This window comes from Chenopodium quinoa, unplaced genomic scaffold (assembly GCF_001683475.1).
Source record: "Chenopodium quinoa cultivar QQ74 unplaced genomic scaffold, ASM168347v1, whole genome shotgun sequence".
In the NCBI taxonomy this organism is placed as follows: domain Eukaryota; kingdom Viridiplantae; phylum Streptophyta; class Magnoliopsida; order Caryophyllales; family Amaranthaceae; genus Chenopodium; species Chenopodium quinoa.
The window spans coordinates 5,481,283-5,503,097 of record NW_018744502.1 but is presented as its reverse complement, the minus strand read 5'-3'; the positions used below and the strand labels follow the sequence as shown (position 1 = coordinate 5,503,097).

The 21,815-nt window shown below is 39.3% G+C and overlaps 2 protein-coding genes across 2 annotated transcripts; both read right to left on the bottom strand.

Moving 5' to 3' along the window:
- Positions 1 to 5,759: 5,759 nt before the first annotated feature.
- Positions 5,760 to 6,578, bottom strand: LOC110698249 (protein NYNRIN-like). Its single transcript, XM_021875646.1, has one exon. The coding sequence runs from the start codon at positions 6,576 to 6,578 to the stop codon at positions 5,760 to 5,762; it is 819 nt and encodes a 272-aa protein (XP_021731338.1).
- A 1,921-nt stretch (positions 6,579 to 8,499) lies between these two features.
- On the bottom strand, positions 8,500 to 9,447 carry LOC110698248. The gene is made up of 4 exons (XM_021875645.1): positions 9,169 to 9,447; positions 9,032 to 9,086; positions 8,856 to 8,939; positions 8,500 to 8,747 (listed from the first exon to the last, which is right to left on the bottom strand). Exons 1-4 carry the CDS (start codon positions 9,445 to 9,447, stop codon positions 8,500 to 8,502), a joined length of 666 nt encoding a protein of 221 aa, XP_021731337.1.
- Between the last annotated feature and the right edge of the window lie 12,368 nt (positions 9,448 to 21,815).

The window sequence follows — 21,815 nt, the reverse complement described above, 5'->3', positions numbered from 1 at the left end:
TATGGCAACAGGAAGGATCCAAGTTCCATGCCTTCGCAGAAGTACACGCCTTCCATTCTTTCCCAGATGCAGCATCATATGGAACAAAGGGTGGATCATAGGGTGGAGGAGAGGGTGCAAGCTCTCCAGAGTCAAATGAAAGTCGAGATGGAGGCTTGATTGGCCGAAATAGAAAGGAGAAACCAAGAGAGGTATGAGGATATGATGCGTCGATTCTCCAGCAACGACCCATGTTCCAACATTCCACATCAGAGTCGAGACCCCACGAATGACCCGGGTAGCGGCGGTGCAGGGCAGGGTACTTCGGCTGTAGCTTAGAATTTGTGTATATAGTATGTACATGTACTTAGACTTGGATTATGTTGTATAGTTGCACACAATGTATACATTATTATAAATAAATATATAAAAATATTTCCGTAATTAAATCATAAATTCAAATTTATCATAAATTAGGTGCAGGAGATATAGGTTTTGAATATTGGTAGATCCAAATTAAATTGTTTAATTTGCTAAATTAACAGGACTAATTCCGACGGAAAAATCCGTCGAAAGCTCTTACTTTCTGACGGAATTATTCCTCGAAATCTTCTCCTCTTCCGACGGAAAATTTCGTCGGAACCTTCTACACTTGCGACGGATTTTTTCGTCGGAACATATCCTTTTCCAACGGAAAAATCCGTCGAAAAAGGATATATTCCAACGGAAAAATTCCGTCGGAAGTGGAGAAGATTCCGACGACATTTTCCGTTGGAATGTTTTGTTTCCAACAGAATCATTTTCGTCGAAAAATTGCGACGGAATCTCGTTTAAAGTCAAAAAACAGCTCCGACAGAATTTATTTTGTCGGAAATTCCGTCAGAAAAATGGCTTCCGACGTGAAAATTCCATCGGAATCCAGTTGTTTTCTTGTAGTGATCCGCCTTAAATTTTCGGAACTACCTAGTAGATCCGGAAATTTTAAGCGGATCCACCAAGGTGGTGATAGGCGTGTCGTGTACCTAACAAAAATAAACCTAACGAGACCACTACTATGTAGACGGGCAAGGATTGAATCCCAAGAGACTAAGGTTCACCGAATTAAATAGACTCAAATTATCACTAAGCAAGTAACAATCAATGGTGAAATATTCTAAGAACTAATATATAAAGAACTCAGTAAATCTAAAGATTGTGATAAAACAATGAACTAAAACATCCAAGATCAAGTATCACCGCAATTACGATCGATGCAATTATCTATCTACCCCTAGCATACAAATCCAACTAACATGGGAAAAAGCAGACCCTAATCAATACTAAGGAACTCTCTCGAATATCAATGGCTTCTCTAACTACAATCAAGCCTATTCTCATGGAATCATGCAAATTAGAGACATTAAACACTTTACTCAATTAAAGACTAATAAATAATCGCAATTGTCACTAGAGAATTTAGAGAATTAATTCATGCATCAATCACAATTGGGCTACCCTAGATCTTGGAATATAAAAACTACTCACTCATATTAGTAAACCCTAAAACAATCATCAATGGAGAAAACATAATTGAAAACAATAATAATTGAAAGAGAAAGGAATATAGATGAATACCAATGATGCCTCAATTGAAATAACTCAAATTGTTGATCAACAATAATCAAATCTAATGAAGTAATTAAATTACTTAAAAGAAATAAACTAGGGTTCTAGAGAGAGGAATAAAACGTAAGGAATTAACTATCCCCCTTTCTAATGATGATTACAAGGGATATTTATACCCTTAATAGGATAAAAATTCGAAAATAATAAAACCGGATTTCGCAACACACTGCACGTTCTGACCGGGCGAGCACCGCCCGATCGGGCTGGTGGTAGCTCACATTGTGCTGCATCTTCTTCGTAGCTCTCCTCGGCGCCCGATCCAATCAGGCAACGGCTGCCCGATTGGGCGCGAGGCTCAATTTTTCCTGCTGCCTTGTTGCCTTGCTTTGCTTCGTATATCCTTCAACCACCACGCGCCCGGTCCAACTGGGCGATGGCTGCCCGATCGGGCGCGTGGGATAAATGACTCAGCCTTGTCTTAGTTCTTTATAGGATGCAACTCATAGCAGTCCTTCTGTGCCCGGTACAACCGAGCAAGCATGGCCCAACCGGGCACAGTAGAAACAAAGGGATTGCTTGCAGATCATCTCATGCTTAGCTCGTGTTTAGCTCAGTTCTTAATCCTTGTTCACTAACATCTCCATAAACGTTCAAAACGTGTCTGAATCATCCAAGAAACTCCAAATTCCTGTAAAACTTATAAAAACATATCGAACACACTAGAGAAGAGATTGTTAGCGAGAAACGGCTCTAAATAGCCTAAAATCATGCAAGAATGTGATGTAAAATCGGGATAAATCTATGTATAAAACGTGTACATCAAATTCCCCCAAGCTAAACTCTTTCTTGTTCTCAAGCAAGACAATAAAAAATAATCAACAACCAAACAACATAATTCACCCCATAATGCAATTTTTAAAACACGGACTCAAAATCGAAATCAAACAAGCATGCATCCTAGCCAACCAATCAAATCACTCAAACCGTCGATCCACCTAATTAGTCGTCAAACAAGAACAACCATGTATATTTCAAGAATCGATGACTAGAATATCTCACCTCGGTGGTCACTCAACACACTTTTTATGTGGCGAGCTAAAAATGAGCTCGATCTCTCACCATTCCTAGCAATAATGCAATCCCCCCCATCTCACCACACTCACGAGTTTAGAGGGTTATAATAGCGCTCAACCTAATCAATGTCGACTCGAAATGTAACATATACTCCAGCATTTTGACAAAAGACTCGTTTCACATGAACACAATGCTATGCACGAAGATCGGAAGGACTTTTTCAAGCTTGTAACATAGGCCGGGAATAAGAATGAGCATGAAATAATTTGGGAAATGTGGGCTATATTAGTCTAACCGGGGAGCTATCAAATGCAATGAGTCACACCCTCGATTCATCATTTTGATCAATAAAACACATACCCAACTACGATGAAAACGCCCATTACCTCTTCACTTACTTTTTCTTTCGACTTCAAACTTCTTTTCATTTTTATTTTTCACATCAACATTTTTCTTCTCTTTTTTTTTCTTTTTTTTTTCAAGAACAAGGTACTTTCTTTTCTTTTGAGTAAAAAATTTTTTATTCCTTGTTGTTCCTTGCTCCTTGGTTCATTCTTTCTCTTTTTTTTTTCAACAACAACCTCCATGCTAATTTTCCTTCTTTTCTCTCCTTTTTTTTTCATATACTTCATATCAATTGCAACTTAAAATAAAATCACACAAAATACCACATAATATAGCTCCCCCAAGCTAGACTTGGGAAAAGTAACCAAATTTGGGCTAAGGGGTAATTTTATGAGGTTTACGAAAAATATAGACAAGCTACAACATGGGTGAGCAAGAAGGGAACAGATGTTCTAAATTCGTCTGGAGGTCACCTAATGAACATGGCCTTCGTCATTTTCAACGTGCACATGCAATGCATTATGACACACTACTAAAAGTCTAGAATCAAAACTAAGATCAATGTCACACCAAGAACTAAACATACATGAATGAATAAATAAGGCTCAAGCCTCACGGTTAACACAGTCAAGCTCCTAAATCATACATGGTTAATAATTTTGACTCCTACTAGGGATCAACCAATTCAAGGTCAAATCATGATCTTTTAGTCCACAATGCAAGTCTTTCAATTGAAATTATATCAAAACCTTTTTGGCATTAAGGATAGGGGCAGAGGGAAGTAGTTTAATGGCTATTCATTATCGTGATTCTCGTATTTTTTTTCATTTTTTTCAAATTTTCAATTTTTTTTATACTATCAAAGCAATCAAAACTAACTATCAAAGCACTAAAATCACACCAAAACAAATAAAAGAAAAACAAACCAAAACAATCAAAAGCTCAGAGAACATACCTAAACTACTATGCACAAACTTCCCCCAAGCTACACTCAGCAATGTCCTTATTGCAATGTGTGGGAAGTAGGAAATACCTGAGCCCTCCTTAATCGCTAGGTGAGTCACGAAACCACCTAGGACAATCGGAATGTTGGTACGGTTGCCATTAGGTTTTAGGGTGGTGAAAGTAGCTCCTTGTTTCCTAAGGTGAAGGGCAAATAAATGAGCTATGTTCATCCTAAACCCCTCCTCATCATCTCCTAACCTGAGGTAGCTACTAGAATGGCTATTTCATCCGCCCTAACCTTGTTTGTCACGATTCTACCAAAAATTGTCCACCCTGAGGATCTAGTCCATAACCTAAGGGCCAGTTGGTGAATTTTGTGAGCACGGACATGTTGCATTGAATATATTTTTTCACCCGTCATTGCTAACCATAACTCCCCTGAGGTAAAACTATCGGGTTGCACGGTAAATCCCGTGGAGGGGAGGCCAAACTTCCTACCAAAGCCTTCTAAGGTGAGGCGATGAGACTTGTTCATGAGTCTATATACAACATGGGTAACTAAACCATCTCTACCTTTCACAACATCAAAAGAACTTAAAAATTCAAGAGTGATATCCTCAAACGGATAATGTATCATGTTAAACAATTGAGTCATACCAAGTCTAGAAAATAAGTTCCTACATTCAATATCAATGCCTAGCTTAGCAAGAAGGGATCGGTCTATGAACCGAGTAGGAATTACCTTCCTATGTTGGAGCTCTAGCAACCGTGCTTTTTTGTTTGGAAACTCGGGCACGAACCGAATGTTTAGATATGTGGGGATGCTTTCCAAGTCCAATTGTTGTTGTTATTGTGCTCCACTACTTCTCTTTCTTGTAGCCATTGATGTTGTTGCAGCTTTCTCTCTCTAACCTTGGAAATGGGGTTTTTGGTGAGAATGGAGTTGGGGGTGAGAAGGATGGTTGTGGATGTTAGAAACTGAATAAGGATGGTGAAGGATGAAGAAATTTAGTGTTTTAATGGAGATTTGATGGAAAATTATAGAGATTAAAGGAGGTTAGGGTGTGAGGAATTGGGGTTTTTTTTTTAGAGAGAGAAAGTGTAGAGAATGTATGAGAATATGAAGAAGAAGGGGAGAATTTCGGGTTTAAAGTTGCTCCTGTGCGCATCTTACCCTCGCGCCCGATCGGGCAGGGCTTGCCCGGTCTGATCGGGCGGAGGTGGGCTGAATTGGTGACAGGCGTTATTCGTCGCTGATTTGGTTTCTGGTTGTCGCACTCGATCGGGCTAGTTGAGCCCGGTCTTATCGGGCAGAACTATTCTCTTTTTTCGGTCTGATCGGATAACAGCCTAGTTCTTCAATTCTGCTCAAGCTTGCGTCACCTGTCTCTCGCGCTCGATCGGGCACCTGCTGCCCGGTCTGTCAGGCACGTGGGAGTTCAATTGGTGCTCCGTATTTCTTCCGTTCTTCAGCTCCCTCTGCCAAACGCTACTCGCGCCCGATCAGGCATACATTTCCCGGTTAGACCGGGCAGCGAGTAAATTCCCATAATTGCTACCCTTAACGAATTATCTCGATATCTCGCTCCTCCTATGTATCGATGTTCTCTGAAAAACAACAAAACCAATACAAATACGACATAAAAAACACAAAAGGGAAATAGAAATAGTAAGAAAAAGTGTATGAAAAGCGGGTTGCCTCCCGAAAGCGCTTGTTTATAAGATCTTTAGCTTGACCGTAATAATGCTCAATGGCTTGGTGATGGGGAAGAGAGTGTGATGTCCACCTCTTCATCGATAGGGTCACCAACTTAATAATGCTTCACTCTTTGCCCATTAACCTTGAAGGTTTCCCCTTTTGCGTTTCCTAGTTCAATGGTGCCGTAGGGATACACCTTCTTAACCTTGAATGGACTTGACCATCTAGATCGAAGCTTACCAGGAAATAGCTTCAACCTCGAGTTGAATAAAAGGACTTGATCTCCTTCCTTGAACTCTCTCCTCACAAGGTTCTTGTCATGCCATCTCTTTGTTTTCTCCTTATATAGTTTTGAACTCTCATAAGCTTCGAGATGGAGCTTATCTAGTTCATTCAGTTGTGACAACCTCTTTTCTCCCGCTGCCTTAGCATCGAAATTCAAGCTTTTAATGGCCCAAAATGCTCGATGTTCTAGCTCAACGGGCAGGTGGCATGCTTTCCCATAGACAAGTCTATATGGAGTTGTACCAATTGCCGTTTTGAAACCTGTTTGGTACGCCCATAATGCATCATCTATCTTTGCGGACCAATCCTTCCTTGTCCTTGCTACTGTTTTCTCAATGATAGACTTAATCTCTCGGTTGGATACTTCAACTTGGCCACTTGTTTGAGGGTGATAGCCAATTCTAGGCCGGAGTTGTACTCCATACTTCTTTAGCATTGCCTCAAATCGATGCTCCAAGAAATGTGTGCCCCTGTCACTAATCAACACACGTGGGATACCAAATCGTGGGAAAATAGTTTTCTTGAAAATTTTACTTACCACACGAGCATCGTTAGTTGGAGTAGCTATAGCTTCCACCCACTTTGATACGTAATCAACGGCTAGCAAGATGTAACGGTTACCATAGGAAGAAGGAAACAGACCCATGAAGTCTATCCCCCACACATCAAACAACTCGACCTCGAGTATGTTGTTGAGTGGCGTCTCATTCTAATTTGAAATGTTGCCCGTTCGTTGACATCGATCACATGCTTTGACATAGGAGTATGTATCCTTGAACATTGTTGGCCAACAAAATCCACATTGCAAGATCTTTGCAATTGTCTTCGAAGGGCCTGCATGTCCACCACATGGTAAGTCATGGCAATGAGAAATAATGTGATTTACCTCGTTTTCTGGAATGCATCTTCGAATCATAGTGTATGTGCATTGCTTGTACAAGAACGGATCATCCTAGAAATATCTCCTTGCCTCATGAAGGAATTTCTTCCTTTGTTGAGAGGAGTAGCCATGAGGCATTGTACCTGTGGAAAGGAAATTAGCCAAGTCAGCATACCAAGATGATTCAGTTTGTAGTAAAGCTAATAGATGTTCGGCAGGGAAAGAATCATCAAAAGGAATATTGTCCCCATCCTCAGGGTCGAGGAGAAGGCAGGAGAGATGGTCTGCGACAACATTCTCTATCCCTTTCGTATCCTTGATCTCTATTTCATAATCCTGCAATTGAAGGATCCACCGAATCAACTGAGGTTTGGCATGGGTTTTGGTCATCAAATATCTTAGTGCTGCGTGATCTGTATGAATAATATCTTTTGAACCAACCAAATAAGAATGAAACTTGTCAATTGCATGAATTACAGCTAGCATCTCTTTTTCAGTTGTGGCATAATTCATTTAAGCAGAGCTAAGAGTTTTGCTAGCATAGTAAATAGCATGAAGCTTTTTATCCTTTCTTTGCCCCAAAACGGCTCATACCGCATAGTCACTAGCATCATACATGATTTCAAACGGCAGGCTCCAATCTGGGGGTTGCATGACAGGAGCAAAGATCAAAGCTTCCTTCAACCTGTTGAAAGCCTCAAGACAAGCATCAGTGAAAACAAAATGAACATCCTTAGCTAAAAGCTCAGTTAGAGGTCGAGCAATTTTTGAAAAATCCTTAATAAAACGACGGTAAAAACCTGCATGACCAAGGAAACTTCGAACTCCTTTTACAGAATTCGGAGGGGGTAAACACTCTATGACCTCTATCTTAGCCTTATCAACCTCAATACCCTTATTTGATACAACATGACCTAAGATAATTCCCTGTTGCACCATAAAATGGCATTTATCCCAGTTTAAAATTAAATTGACTTCCTTACATCTATGGAGCACCTTTTTCAGATTTTCAAGGCATACATCAAAAGATGTTCCGTAGACAGAAAAATCGTCCATAAATACCTCCATAGAATTTTCTATAAGACCAGAAAAAATAGCCATCATACAACGTTGAAAAGTGGCTGGAGCATTGCATAATCCGAATGGCATCATGCGATATGCAAAGGTGCCATATGGACATGTGAATGTAGTCTTTCCCTAATCACAAGGACGAATAGGAATTTGAAAAAAAACCAGAATATCCATCCAAATAACAGAAAAAGGAATGCTTTGCCAACCTTTCAAGCATTTGATCAATGAAGGGTAAGGGAAAATGATCCTTCCGGGTGGCCTTATTTAATTTTCTGTAATCTATACACATTTTCCACCCTGTAACAGTCCTAGTGGCGACTAGCTCACCCTTGTCATTCTTGACAATAGTCATACCTCCTTTTTTGGGTACTACTTGTACAGGGCTAACCCACTTACTATCTAAGATAGGGTAGATTATTCCTACAGCAAGCAATTTTAAAACCTCTTTTTTCACTACCTCCATCATATTTGGATTAAGCCTTCTTTGAGGTTCTATAGAGGAAGCATGATCGCTCTCAAGAATAATTTTATGCATACAGAAAGAAGGATTAATACCCTTAATATCATCAATGGTGTACCCAATTACACTTTTATACGTTTTTAAAACATTGAGCAATTACTCCAATTCTATGTCCTTAAGTTCAGCATTAACAATAACAGGGTATGAATTATTAGGACCAAGATATTCATATTTCAGATTAGAAGGGAGAGATTTCAGCTCTACCTCGGGAGGCGTAGTACTCTCCCCAATACTCACTGCACTAAGTATTTCTCTGATTGGATTAGAGATTGGGTTGGCCTTTGCTTCTTCAAGTAGCCTGACATACTCCCTTGATTCCCAATCTCCATCATCATCCTTCCCCACTAGCACCGTTTCAAGTGCATCATCTAGTTTGCTCAAAGGAAGTTGCTCACTCTACAACTCATCAAGCACATCTACCTGACAGACAGTTTCTCCCATAGAGGGAGTACCTGTAGCATTCAAAAGTGAGTATTCCAATTTTTCATCACCAACCTCAAAGGTGATCTTACCATTTTTCATGTCTATAATTGCACCTGCAGTAAGAAAGGTCTACCAAGAATAATTGGAACATTTGCATCTTCCTCCATTTCCATCACAACAAAATCGCAAGGAATGAAAAACTTACCTACACAAAGAGGTACATCCTCAAGTACACCCAAAGGAAATTTGACTGACCTTGTCTGCAAGTTGCAAGGATATGCGTGTGGGTTTGAGTTCACCCATTTTCAGCTTCTTACAGATGGACAGCGGCATGAGACTCACACTTGCACCAAGATCGCATAGTGCCCTGTTAATTTCAATATCTCCAAGCTTCACTGGAATTGAATAGCTACCTGGACCACCTAATTTCTTAGGGAGAGTATTCTGCAAAATAGCACTACACTCTGCAGTCAAAGCAACTGTAGCATTCTCTTCTAGCTTTTTCTTGTTAGAAAGCATATCCTTTAAAAATTTAGCATAAGAAGGCATCTCGGATATAGCATCTAAGAATGGAATATTAATATGAAGCGTTTTCAAGATATCTAGAAATTTACCGTACATTTTCACAAGCTTAGCTTGGGCTAACCTTTGTGGAAAAGGAACCTTAGGCACTTATGGAGCAAGAGATTGTGGAGTTGTTTCTTTTGATTCTTCCTCAACCTTAGCACTATCAATCACCGTCTCACCTTCACCTACTTCTTCAACGACCTCCCTTGATGGCTCCTTGGTAGGAGGATCTTCCAATTGCTTCCCACTCCTCAAAGTAACAACATTCATATGCCCTTTTTGTGGTTGCTCTGTTTGAACCAGAAAAGTGCCCGATGTCTTTATAGATTGGCCAACTTGATGAGAAAGTTGACTTATCTGATTTTCCATGAGCTTACTCTAGGCTTGTAGCTGTTGTATGGAACTATTTTGTTGTTGGATGGAATTGTTGGTTGTGGTGATAAAATTTTCCAACATTAGTTCAAGGTTGGATTTTTGAGGAGGTGGTTGAATAGGTTGTTGGACTGGAGGTGGCCTTGGTTGGAAACCAGGTGGTGCATTGTAGCTGTTGGTTCGAGGTGGTGGTGGAGGTGGATTTTGTTGGGCTTGGGTATTCTTGTAGGAAAATTTTGGGTGATTCTTCCAACCTTCATTATATGTGTTAGAGTGGGGGTCATATGGCCTTTTGGGGTTGGAAGTGTAAAATGCATTGGCTTCCTCAATCAACATGTCATTTGAATTTAGTGGGCAATTGGGTGCAATGTGACCTTGCACATTACACATTTGACAAGTCTTAGGTAAGCTAGCGGATGTTCTAGCTTGGAGTCTATCAAACTTGCTTGTCAATGCCTACACATAGCTAGCCAAAAGAGTTAGAGCATCAACATCTAATTTACCACCCTTTTTCACACTATTTCGGCCTCCTGGGTGATAGTTATCATTGACCGCCATCTTCTCAACTAACTCCTTTGCATCGGTTGGATTCTTTGTCAAGAGAGAACCCCTAGATGCAGCATCAATGTAGATTTGGAACTCATGAGTTAGACCATTGTAGAAAGTTTGGATCAACATCCATTAAGGAATACCATGGTGAGGGCATTGTCTCTGTAAACGCTTGAATCTCCTCCATGCGTCATATAGGGACTAATCATCTGACTGCCTGAAAGTAGATAACTCGTTTCTCAACCTTGCAGTCTTTTCCTGTCCCAAGAACTTGACTAGGAAAGCCTTCACCAATTTATCCCATGTGTCAAATGAGCCAGAACCTTCATCTCTCAGCCATTCCTTTGCCATATCTCGTAATGAAAAAGGAAAAAGGAGAATTCTAAGAGCATCGTCTGTAACACCATTTAATTCCATTGTGTCACATTTCTCCAAGAAACAATCAATGTGACTCACTAGGCAGTCATGAGTTGTGCCTGCAAAGGAATCATTGGAGATGAATTGAATAAATTGTGGTTTCAATTCGAAGTTCTGAGCAGTGACAGGTTGTCTGAAAATGCTTGAGAGGAGTTCGGTTGTCGTATCGGGAATACCTTACTCCAAAAGAGATTTCATGCCGTCTTCCATATTCCTGTTGTTCTGATTTCTCCTTCTTCTTATACCTCGTCGTCTCCTTATAGTTGCTTCGATTTCAGAATCAAAGGGTGCTAAATCGTCTGACCCTGAACCTCGTGTTTGCATGCAACAAGGAATTAAAAGCGGAGTATCAAAAACACAAGAAACAATAGCCGAAGCAACTAATAAAGCTTAGCAAAAACGAATCACAAATAATCAAATGAAATCGTTAGTTCCTAGCAACGGCGCCAAAATTTGATAGGCGTGTCGCGTACCTAACAAAAATAAACCTAATGAGACCACTACTATGTAGACGGCCAAGTAAGGATCGAATCCTAAGAGACTAAGGTTCACCGAATTAAATAGACTCAAATTATAACTAAGCAAGTAACAATCAATGGTGAAATATTCTAAGAACTAATATATAAAGAACTCTGTAAATCTAAAGAATGTGATAAAACAATGAACTAAAACATCCAAGATCAAGTATCACCACAATTACGATCGATGCAATTATCTATCTACCCCTAGCATACAAATCAAATTAACATGGGGAAAAGCATACCCTAATCAATACCAAGGACCTCTCTCGAATATCAATGGCTTCTCTAACTACAATCAAGTCTATTCTCATGGAATGATGCAAATTAGAGACATAAAACACTTTACTTCGCTTCTTAATTATCAATTCAACTACTCTCATGATGAATCTCAAACCCTAAATTGATTTATTCAAATCCTTTAAAACCCAACTCTCGTTGTGATTAAAACTATGGAATAATAACAATACTAATTATCTCTAATCTAGCATTGGCATAATCACAATCAAATTATCATAAATAATCGCAATTGTCACTAGAGAATTTAGAGAATTAATTCATGCGTCAATCATAATTGGGCTACTCTAGATCTTGGAATATAATAACTACTCACTCATATTAGCAAACCCTAAAACAATAATCAATGGAGAAAACATAATTGAAAACAATAATAATTGAAAGAGAAAGGAATAGAGATGAATACCAATGATGCTTCAATTGAAATAACTCAAATTGTTGATCAACAATAATCGAATCTAATGAAGTAATTAAATTGCTTAAAAGAAAAAAACTAGGGTTCTAGAGAGAGGAATAAAACTTAAGGAATTAACTATCCCCCTTTCTAATGATGATTACAAGGGGTATTTATACCCTTAATAGGATAAAAATTCAAAAATAATAAAACCGGATTCCGCAACACACTGCCCGTTCTGACCGGGCGAGCACCGCCCGATCGGACAGGTAGTAGCTCACATTGCGCAGCATCTTCTTTGTAGCTCTCCTCGGCGCCCGATCCGATCGGGAAATGGCTGCCTGATCGTGCGCGAGGCTCAATCTTTGCTGCTGCCTTGTTCCCTTGCTCTGCTTCGTATATCCTTCAACCACCACGCGCCCGGTCCAACCGGGTGATGGCTGCCCGATCGGGCTTGTGGGATAAATGACTTAGCCTTGTCTTAGTTCTTCGTAGGATGCAACTCATAGCAGTCCTTCTGTGCCTGGTACAACCGGGCAAGCATGGCCCAACCTGCCACAGTAGAAACAAAGGGATTTCTTGCATTGCATCTCATGCTTAGCTCGTGTTTAGCTCAGTTCTTCATCCTTGTTCACTAACATTTCTATAAATGTTCAAAACGTGTTCGAATCATCCAAGAAACTCCAAATTCCTGTAAAACTTATAAAAACACATTGAACACACTATAGAAGAGATTGTTAGCGAGAAACGGCTCTAAAGAACCTAAAACCATGCAAGAATGTGATGTAAAATTGGGATAATTCTATGTATAAAACGTGTACATTAGGTGGTTCTGGATATTTTAGATGGATGTTTTCATTTCAAAAAATAAAAAAATAAAAAAAGTAAGAGGATATTTTAGGTGCGCCTGATGTACAATCGTTGTCGTCGTCCATCATCCTAAACCCGTCGCTAAAGCTTAATAAATTTTTTTAAAAAAAAAATCGGATTTTTGGTGATGGATCGAATGTGGTGGGGTTGGATATCGTGGGGTCGGATGTGGTGGGCTTGGAAAATTTTTTAACCACGTGGTACTAAGTGGAGGGGTCGAAATAATATTAAAATGCACATATGTCTCATAATGGACCATTATATAGTCCAACTTACACAAAAGACAATATTGTCCTTCCATGTCAAAATGGGATGTCTTGTAAAATGGGAGCGACGTTTAGCAGAACACTTTACATTTTCATCTTTTACAAAAATGATTTTAATTGTTTTTTTGTAAAAAACAAAAACCACTTTCACTCAACCATCACCCCTTCACCGACCACCATCTTCCAAGCCACCAATACCAACACCAACATCACCGCCACCCCCATTCACCCACAACCCTACTCGTAAATGTCGACCCAGCCACCAACCCACTTGCGAACCCCTGCTTGCCCTTCCCTTATCCTTTGCGGCGAATTTCACCCTGAACCCACCCCCTTTTTGGGCGAAGTTCAACAACTGAGGATTTTGTGGGTCGGTTAAGGTGGGTTTTTGACTTGGTTGCCAGTGTATTAGAGGTGGGGGTTTTGCAGGTTGGTTTGTGGGTTGATTTGTAGTGTGGTTTTGGTGGGTAAGGAGGGTTTTGGGGTGGTTTCGTGGTTGTTTTAAGAGGAGTGAAGTGGTTAAGGGGTGGTACAGGGGGCTGCTGGTGGGTATGGGGGTGGGTATCGGGGGTTGCTGGTGGGTTTGGGGGTGGTATCAGGGGCTGCGAGTGAGTTCGAGGGTGGTTTCAGGGTTATTTCAAGGGGAGTGGGTTGGTTAAGGGGTGGTTTTCGAGGTCGCGGTTGTGTTTGCGGTGGTTTCATGGTTGTTTCAAGAGGAGTGAGGTGGTTGAGGGGTTGTAGGTGGATTTCGGAAGGGAGGGGAGGTAAACTGTTGTGGTGAGGTGGTGGTGGGGAGGTCGTTCAAGTGGCTCACAAGGAGGAGGACGGGGAAGGGGAGAGGAGGAGGAGAGAATGGGTGTTTTTTTTTAATTTGTTTTTTAATTAAAAATCAATTTTTTAAAAAAAAATAAATAGAAAAATATAAAATTAAAATTAAAAATTCCAATAAATCACAAATCACAAAGAGGACATGTCTCCGATTTCAACCTTTATAACAAGTTATCGGTTTTTTGTTCTATTTTGAGCAGATGTACGTCAAAGGTCGCTTTATTTTGAAATAATCAAAATGCCGTTTTTATTTTTGAAAGACCACTAAAAGGTAATTTTATTCTTGACAATTTTTCCAATTTTAATTATTTCCCAATATTAGAGAATTGTTGAGGGTTAGGAGTATTAGATAAGAGAATTCTCATCTCCAGAAAAAGCACATACGAGTAATAATTTTTAGTCCCACAACTTTGAAGTTAAGACTTAAGATTGAGAATATGAAACTAGACCTTTACCATTTGACACCCAATATTTTATTGATGTAACTATTAAAAGTGGGAATTGACTATTGTTGTTCTATGATAAAGAAAGTGTTGTAATTCCTCTTTAAAAAAAAAAAAGTAGATTAAAAAAAAAGGGGGGGGGGGGTTTCTATATAGTAACCTTGTTAATTTCGTTATTCTACGTTGTGTCACAACATATATCACTTTCCACACTGTAACCCCAATATACATTTTGTTTCCATATGGTAACCTTGGCATTATCTCGCCGTTAAAAAATTCCGTTAATGGGCCCACTCTCCATTAATTAATATTTTTATCGATTTGCGTGTTGGAAAATATTCCGTTAAAGTTTTTGGGGGCTATTTTGGACTTTCTGGGTCCAAATTGAACTCAGATTTCACAAAAAAGTAACTTAAATGCCTTGTTTTGCGTATTAAAACGTGAACACGTAAATCGAGACATTTCTTAATAAGCAAAACGAGGCATTTAAGTTGTTTTTTTGCCAAATCTGAGCTCAATTTGGATTCTGAAGGGCTAAAATAGCCCCCAAAATCGTTAACGGAAGGTTGTCTAACGCGAAAATTGATAAAAAAAAATATTAATAAATGGAGATTGGGCCCCACTAACGTAATTTTTTAACGGCGGGACAACAGCAAGGTTACCGTATGTAGGGCTGTACATCGGTCCAAAACCGGACCGGACCTGTTGGGACCAGGACGTGAATTAGTGAATTTTGAGGACCGGAGACCGGACCTGATTCAATAGGTTTGGTTCCAGGTCAGACCTGAACAATTAGGTCCGGTCCGGATTTGGACCTAAACAGACCTGTTTTGTATTTTTTTGCTATATCATATGAATTTAAATCTGAAATTATATAAAATAAATTAGATGAATAGTACGATTTTAACCCTGTTAGACTGGAATGGATACAATACAGATCTAACCCTAACCTAGAAAAAAAAATTGAAGCCTCACATACGAATGATACAATATAGATCTTTCCCTCCAAAAAAAAAAAAAAAAAAACATACAATATAGATCTAATCCGGAAAAAAAAAAATTAAAAATCGAAGCATCACATACAATACAGATCTAACCCAGATAAAATTTATCACGAAAACGTAGAACAACAATAATTAATCAACAGATCAACAACAAACACCAGAATAGAGAGAAAGCAATCTTAGCCAGGAGGAGAGAGAAAGAGAAGCCGAACAATGAACAACAATGGTAGGATGTTGTCCTCCCATGGATCTGATGCGGTCCAAAGAGATGCAATTGGTGTAGCTCATCATTCCGCTTGAGTCTTCTCATCTCACCGTATCTTATCTCGGTGACCTCGGCCTTCTCCAATTCAAAGATGTTCGTCTTCGTCTTCGATTCAGATTCGTTTTGTTTCTTTATTTGATTCATTTGTTGTTTATTGGAATTTCTGATTTCTAATTATTGATTGTTTTGCTACTGAATTTTGATTTCGATTTTTAAACTGTGTGATTGAGGAGAGAGAAACGGATGTTGCTTGGAGAAGGAGAAGTGGAGAAGGAGTGGAGTAAATTGACGGCTGGACACTGAAATGATTTTTTTAGGGTTTACAAGGCTGTAAAAAAATCATAAATTCTGGATTTCCCGTCCGGACCTGAAACCCCCAGTTTAAGATCGGATTCGAAATCCCTGAATTTCAAGGACCAGAACCGGACCTGAATCTATAGGTCCGGATCAAGTCCGGTTCGGTCGGTTTTCAGGTCCGGTCCTATTTATGTACACCCCTAATCGTATGGAAACAAAATGTATATTGGGGTTACAGTGTGGAAAGTGATATATGTTGGGGTATAACGTAGAAAAGTGAAATTAATAGGGTTAATATATAGAAAAACCTAAAAAAAAAGTGTTGTAATTGTGTTTGTGTACTTCGTGTTTTTTTTGGGGGGGGGGGGTGGGGTTGGTTTAGGGGTGGGGTTAAGATTCTTATAAATATCCACCCTACACGATTGAAAAGACCAACCACTCTAATAGCATAATGGCAAACATTAGATTATTTTTCTTTTTTTTTTTCCCTCTTATAAACCACTTTAGCTTTTTTTAACTGTTTTTCTTAGGAACTAATCTAGTTTACTTACTAAAGGTGTGTTATATTCACCTGATTTTCACTTATCTAAACTTACCTGAACTTAACTTAACTTAACTTATCTGAACTTACCTAAACTTATTAAAATTTATTTTAGTTGTAATTTGAACTTGGGTAACCCTTATCAGAATTTATTTTTCCTGAATTTTACTTATCTGAACTTATATTAACTTATCTGAACTTATTAAACCTGAAATAAGTGAAAATAAGGTGAAAAGAACAAACCCTAAAAGTTCGCCATTGTCAATATATATTTTAATAATTTAATAGAGAGTATATATAACTAATAATTAGTGAAAATATTAGTAAAAATTCAGTGATTTTTTTAAAGAATAATTTGTCTTGTTTAGAAGCAAGTTTTGACTTAATGAAGTTTTTATAAAAGGATGGCATCTTTAAGAAACGAGACATGATTAGGTCTTTTTATTACTATTACTCCCTCTGCCCACAATTATCTGCAACATGTGCCATAAATGAGTGCTCTCTATTATGTGCAACAAATTTTTTTCTTTCCTCTTTTAGTAAATTTTAAAGAGTAAAAAGACCACCTTACCCTTACTTTTATCTTTTAACTTTGTTTAACATCTTTTAATTACACTTACTTACCAACTAATTACCACCTTACCCCAGCCACTTCGCCGCCCCTACCACCAGCCCAGACGAGCCAGGGCACCAGCACCACCGCGACAAGACCCCAGATCGTCGTGCAATTCTCTGACCATCCCCTAGCCCTTTTCGTCGCCACTAATCCACCACATCCAATAATCTGAGTTCTTGGATTTCGGTGGTTTGAGTTCGCGGGTTTCGTGGTGGGTTTCGATTCCAGATGTGGGTTTCGTGGCCAAAGAACCAAGACCACCGCGACAAGACCCCAGATCGTCGCGTAATTCTCCGACCATCCCCTACCCCTTTCCGTTACCACTAATCCACCACAACCAATAATCTGAGTTCGTGGATTTCAATGGTTTGAGTTCATGGGTTTCGTGGTGGGTTTCGATTCCAGATCTGGGTTTGGTGGTGGGTTTCGATGGTCTGAGTCACTACAAGAAAACAGCTTGATTCCGACGGAAAAAAAATCTGTCAGAATCATCGGAAATTCCTTCGGAAAATGGTCTTCCGTCGGAATCAGTTTGTCGCAAAACCCTTTGTAGGAAATTCAACCTTTTCCGACGAAATATCCATCGGAAGGCTAGTTTCCGACGGAATTTCCGACGAATTCATTTCTGTCGGCGCTGTTTTTTACTTTAATCGAGAGTCCGTCGCAATTTTCTGACGGAATATACCTCTTCCGACGAAATTTTCCGTCGGAATCTACTTCCTTCCAACGGAAATTTCCGTCGAAAAAGTTAATAAAAAGAAAAACAGCCCCACCCACCACCCCCACCACCAGCCCACCCCCTACCCCCCTACCCACCCATACCCCCCTGCCCCCATAATAACCCATGACTGCCCCCTACCCACCCACACCAGCAATGCCCCTAAACTGGACCACCAGCCCACACCACCCACCTTAACCCACCAGTCCCCCTAACCCGTACCACCAGCCCACGCCACAAGCACCAGCCCACACCACTAAACCCACGAAACCAACAAAACCCTAAGTAACGGCCACCCACAACCACCACCCAAACCCGAAACCACCCAAAAATACCCGAAACCACCCGAAACTACCCAAAGAAACCCGAAACCACCCAGATCTAGAACAAACGTCCACCCAAACCCACGCCACCAAACCCACGAAACCACCAAAACCATAACCAACTCTAACCCACGCCAGAATCCATGAAACCACCCACCACCTTCACAAATCGCCACCCACCACCAGCTCACGCATCACACACGCACACACAACAACTTAAAACCCAAAAATATAAAAAAAAAAAACAAAAAAAAAATCAGAAAATCGAAAAATTTAAACATAAAACATACCTTAAATTGAAATGAGCTCGAATTTCACCACGAAAACGGTTTAACAAGGCCAAATTTGACCATGAAAAGTCTAGATCTAGGCTTTCAATGGTCGAATTTGGCCTAAAAAACCTTGAAAATAATCAAAACAAAATCAAAGGTGGTGGTGTTGGTTGCGTCATCACGACGGATTTCTGGCGGTGTTGGTGTGACATACGGTGGTGTTGGTGTGAGAAGGATGGGAAAGAAGAGGAGAGAAGGAGGCGAGAAACTGAGACAGAGAAGGGGAAGGAGATGAGGAGAGAGAACAAGAAACCAGAAAGAGAAGGGGAAGGAGAAGAGGAGAGAGAAACCAGAAAGAGAAGGGGAAGGAGAAGAGGAAAGAGAAGAGAGGAGGGGCGCAGGAGAGAGAAAGAGAAGAGAAAAGGGGTGCATAAGAGGAAATAAGGGCTGGAGAGAGAAAGGAGGAAAAAAAGGAAAGGGGCGCAGGAGAGAGAAAAGGGTTAGGGTTGGGGTTTGTTAAAGAAATTTCAATTTTTTTTCTTTTTTTTTGAAGTTATATTCCGACGGAATATTTTTCCGTCGGAAATGACCTTTTCGGATAGAATATTCCGTCGGAATGTACAAATATTCTGACAGAATATAAATCCGTCGTAATATATGGGCTTTCTGACGGGTTTTATTTCCGTTGGAAATTTCCGACGGATTTTATTTCCTTTGGATTTCCTACGGAATAAAAATCTGTCGGAATATATGGGATTTCCAACGAAAATTTGTGTCCGTCGGAAAAAGGCTTATTTCTAGTAGTGAGTTCGTGGGTTACGGTGGTCTGAGTTCCTAGTTTCGTGCGTTCTTGGAGTCGTGGGTTTCAATGGTGGGTTTCTGTGGTTTGGGTTTGTGGGGTGGTGGTTTCGGTGGTTTGATTTGTGAAAGATAGAACATTATTCGTGGGGTGGTGTTTGCGGTGGTTTGGTTTGTGGGGTGGTGGGTTTTGGTGGTGGTTTCGTGGGGGTTGTGTAAGTGGGATTGGGTGTTGGTGGTTCGTGGGGTGGCGTGGTGGTTCTGCGTCCGTGAGTGGTGGTTGTTCTCCAACGTTTCATTGTGTTTTTTTTTATTTGGATTAATTATCTCTTCTCTCTCCTCTTAATTTTCAATAATCTTGTTTAAGAAATTTTGCCTTGGAGTCCGCAAAAAGAAAGTTTGGTGCAGATTATTGTGGGCGGAGGAATTATTATTTTTGCATTTTCAAATTTAGAATTGTGTTTCTTTAATCTACTGAAATCTAACCAAAAAAAAAAAACCGTTAGAATATTGTTTTCTATTGGCATGTGATTTCATATCTATTTGTAATTTTTCCAATTTAAAGTAAATTAAAAGTTTTCCATGTTTTGAATGAATTTTAGTTTCAAAATGAAGGAGGTATATCATGCTCATTAAAGGATAACAAAAAAAATGTACTCATCTAGTCCTACCACGTTACAAAAATAAAGCATTTAAAGTTATTCTAATTTAAGCATTACCTATCTTAGTATTTATTTTTATTTAATTTTTCTAAAAGTCTCTATTGCAGTCTGCATACGTGTAATACGAAGTACTTCTTTTGTCGTCCTTTTACTTAAATTTAAATGCACAAACATTACATAAATGAACGTTAACCAAGGGCCATAACAGATCGCAGCTTGCAACGAACGAGAGGATCTAGCTCAAACTTTATATACACACCATTAAATATGCACGCGTAGCATCTAGCTAGCTAGCAATTCAAAGTAGCAAGAGCAACCTTTTTTTCCCTTTCCCTACACAGTACATGAGCCATTTTAGGACTTAATTCTTTCTAAATTTTCAGGTTAACGATAACAACCTATTATTCGAAAAGTACATGTTTGGATATAAAACTTACGTACTTCTTTGTTTTTTTACCCTTCAAGTGATCTCACATTATTTACTAAGAGTCATAATTTAAATAGCATTAAACACATTTTGAGGGTGGAATTAAGTTGAAATACATAAAAGGATTACACATAACAAAATGTACGTGATACTCCTTGAAGTAATAGATGAGTCCATTTCAACGTGACTTCACCTATCCAAAAATCAATAATAATATGTACGGTCTAAGAACTTATATTGCCTCACTGTGAATTAGTACTCATCAGTCATCACACAATACTTTCTTGACTTCTCGTGATAATAATTCTTCATACATATATCTCAAAGTGCCAATAAAAGGATGTGAAACATCTTATTGACTTTTGATGAGTACCATCATGAACGTATATATTAGAATGAGTATCATGCATGAAACAAAATGGAACAGACTAAAAGGAGGAGAAACCTAGAAGGTCAGTGTGGAAAGAACCAATCCAAGAAGCTATTAGAAGATGAGTGATGAGATGCCATAACACCAATATAGTTGTCAAAAGCTCAAAAACTTGAGTGATAGAATTGATAATAAACATCCGTTTCTTTTTTAAGTGTTACACTTTAAATGGCACATAGTTAGGGTATTGAAATATTATAAGAATTATGCATATGTCCATATGTCATGTAATATAATTACATAGTATAGTATTCCTGTTATTTCGGATGATATACTACAAGAGGGGGGGTGAATTGTAGTATGTTCCTAGTGCCTACTTTTCGCGGAACTTATGCGGAAATTAAAAACAAAACGTAAAGGAACTTAAAGCACACAACAAGTTTTACGAGGAAACCATCCAGTGCCTAACTGGAAGTAAAACCTCGGCCCTATTGGGACTTATAAACAAATTCCACTATAATAGGCAACTCTCCTAGTACAACCTATTACACTGACCTTTGCTTTGAAAGTTCCACCACGGACACTTGACTATATGATAGGACACCTCCTACCAGACCTAAGACACCTCTCAGGACCCTTTTTCTCCCTTTACCCAGGACACTTCCTAGGTGACCCAAGACACCTCTCAGGTTCCTTTCACTCACTGTGCAATCCAAGACACACCCACTCAGGGTGACTAACTACCACTCGAATTTTACGAGATTTCAAACTCATACACAAGCGTGAATTTAAGATAATTCACAATCTCACCCCAAAATACAAAACACTCAAAACCCTTTTTCCCATTACAAGATCTCATCGAATATCCCTAAATACATATCTATGAATAGAGAGATAAAACTAATATGTTGAACACTCAAGATCTGTCTGGAACTCACTAGACGTATTGTAACCAAAAACCTGATAGGAACTTTGACCAGGAGGACTGACTTAGCTTCGTGGTGAAGGATAAAACCATTAAGAACGACCACTACACTTCGTCAGCCTCAACTTTGAATGAATGCATATGAGCATATTTATAGTACACTCGAATTATTCATTTCATCTTGAAAAAGATAGATTTTCTGAAAAGATAAGTTTAAAAGATATTTTCTAAAAATCAGTTTTCCGAAAAT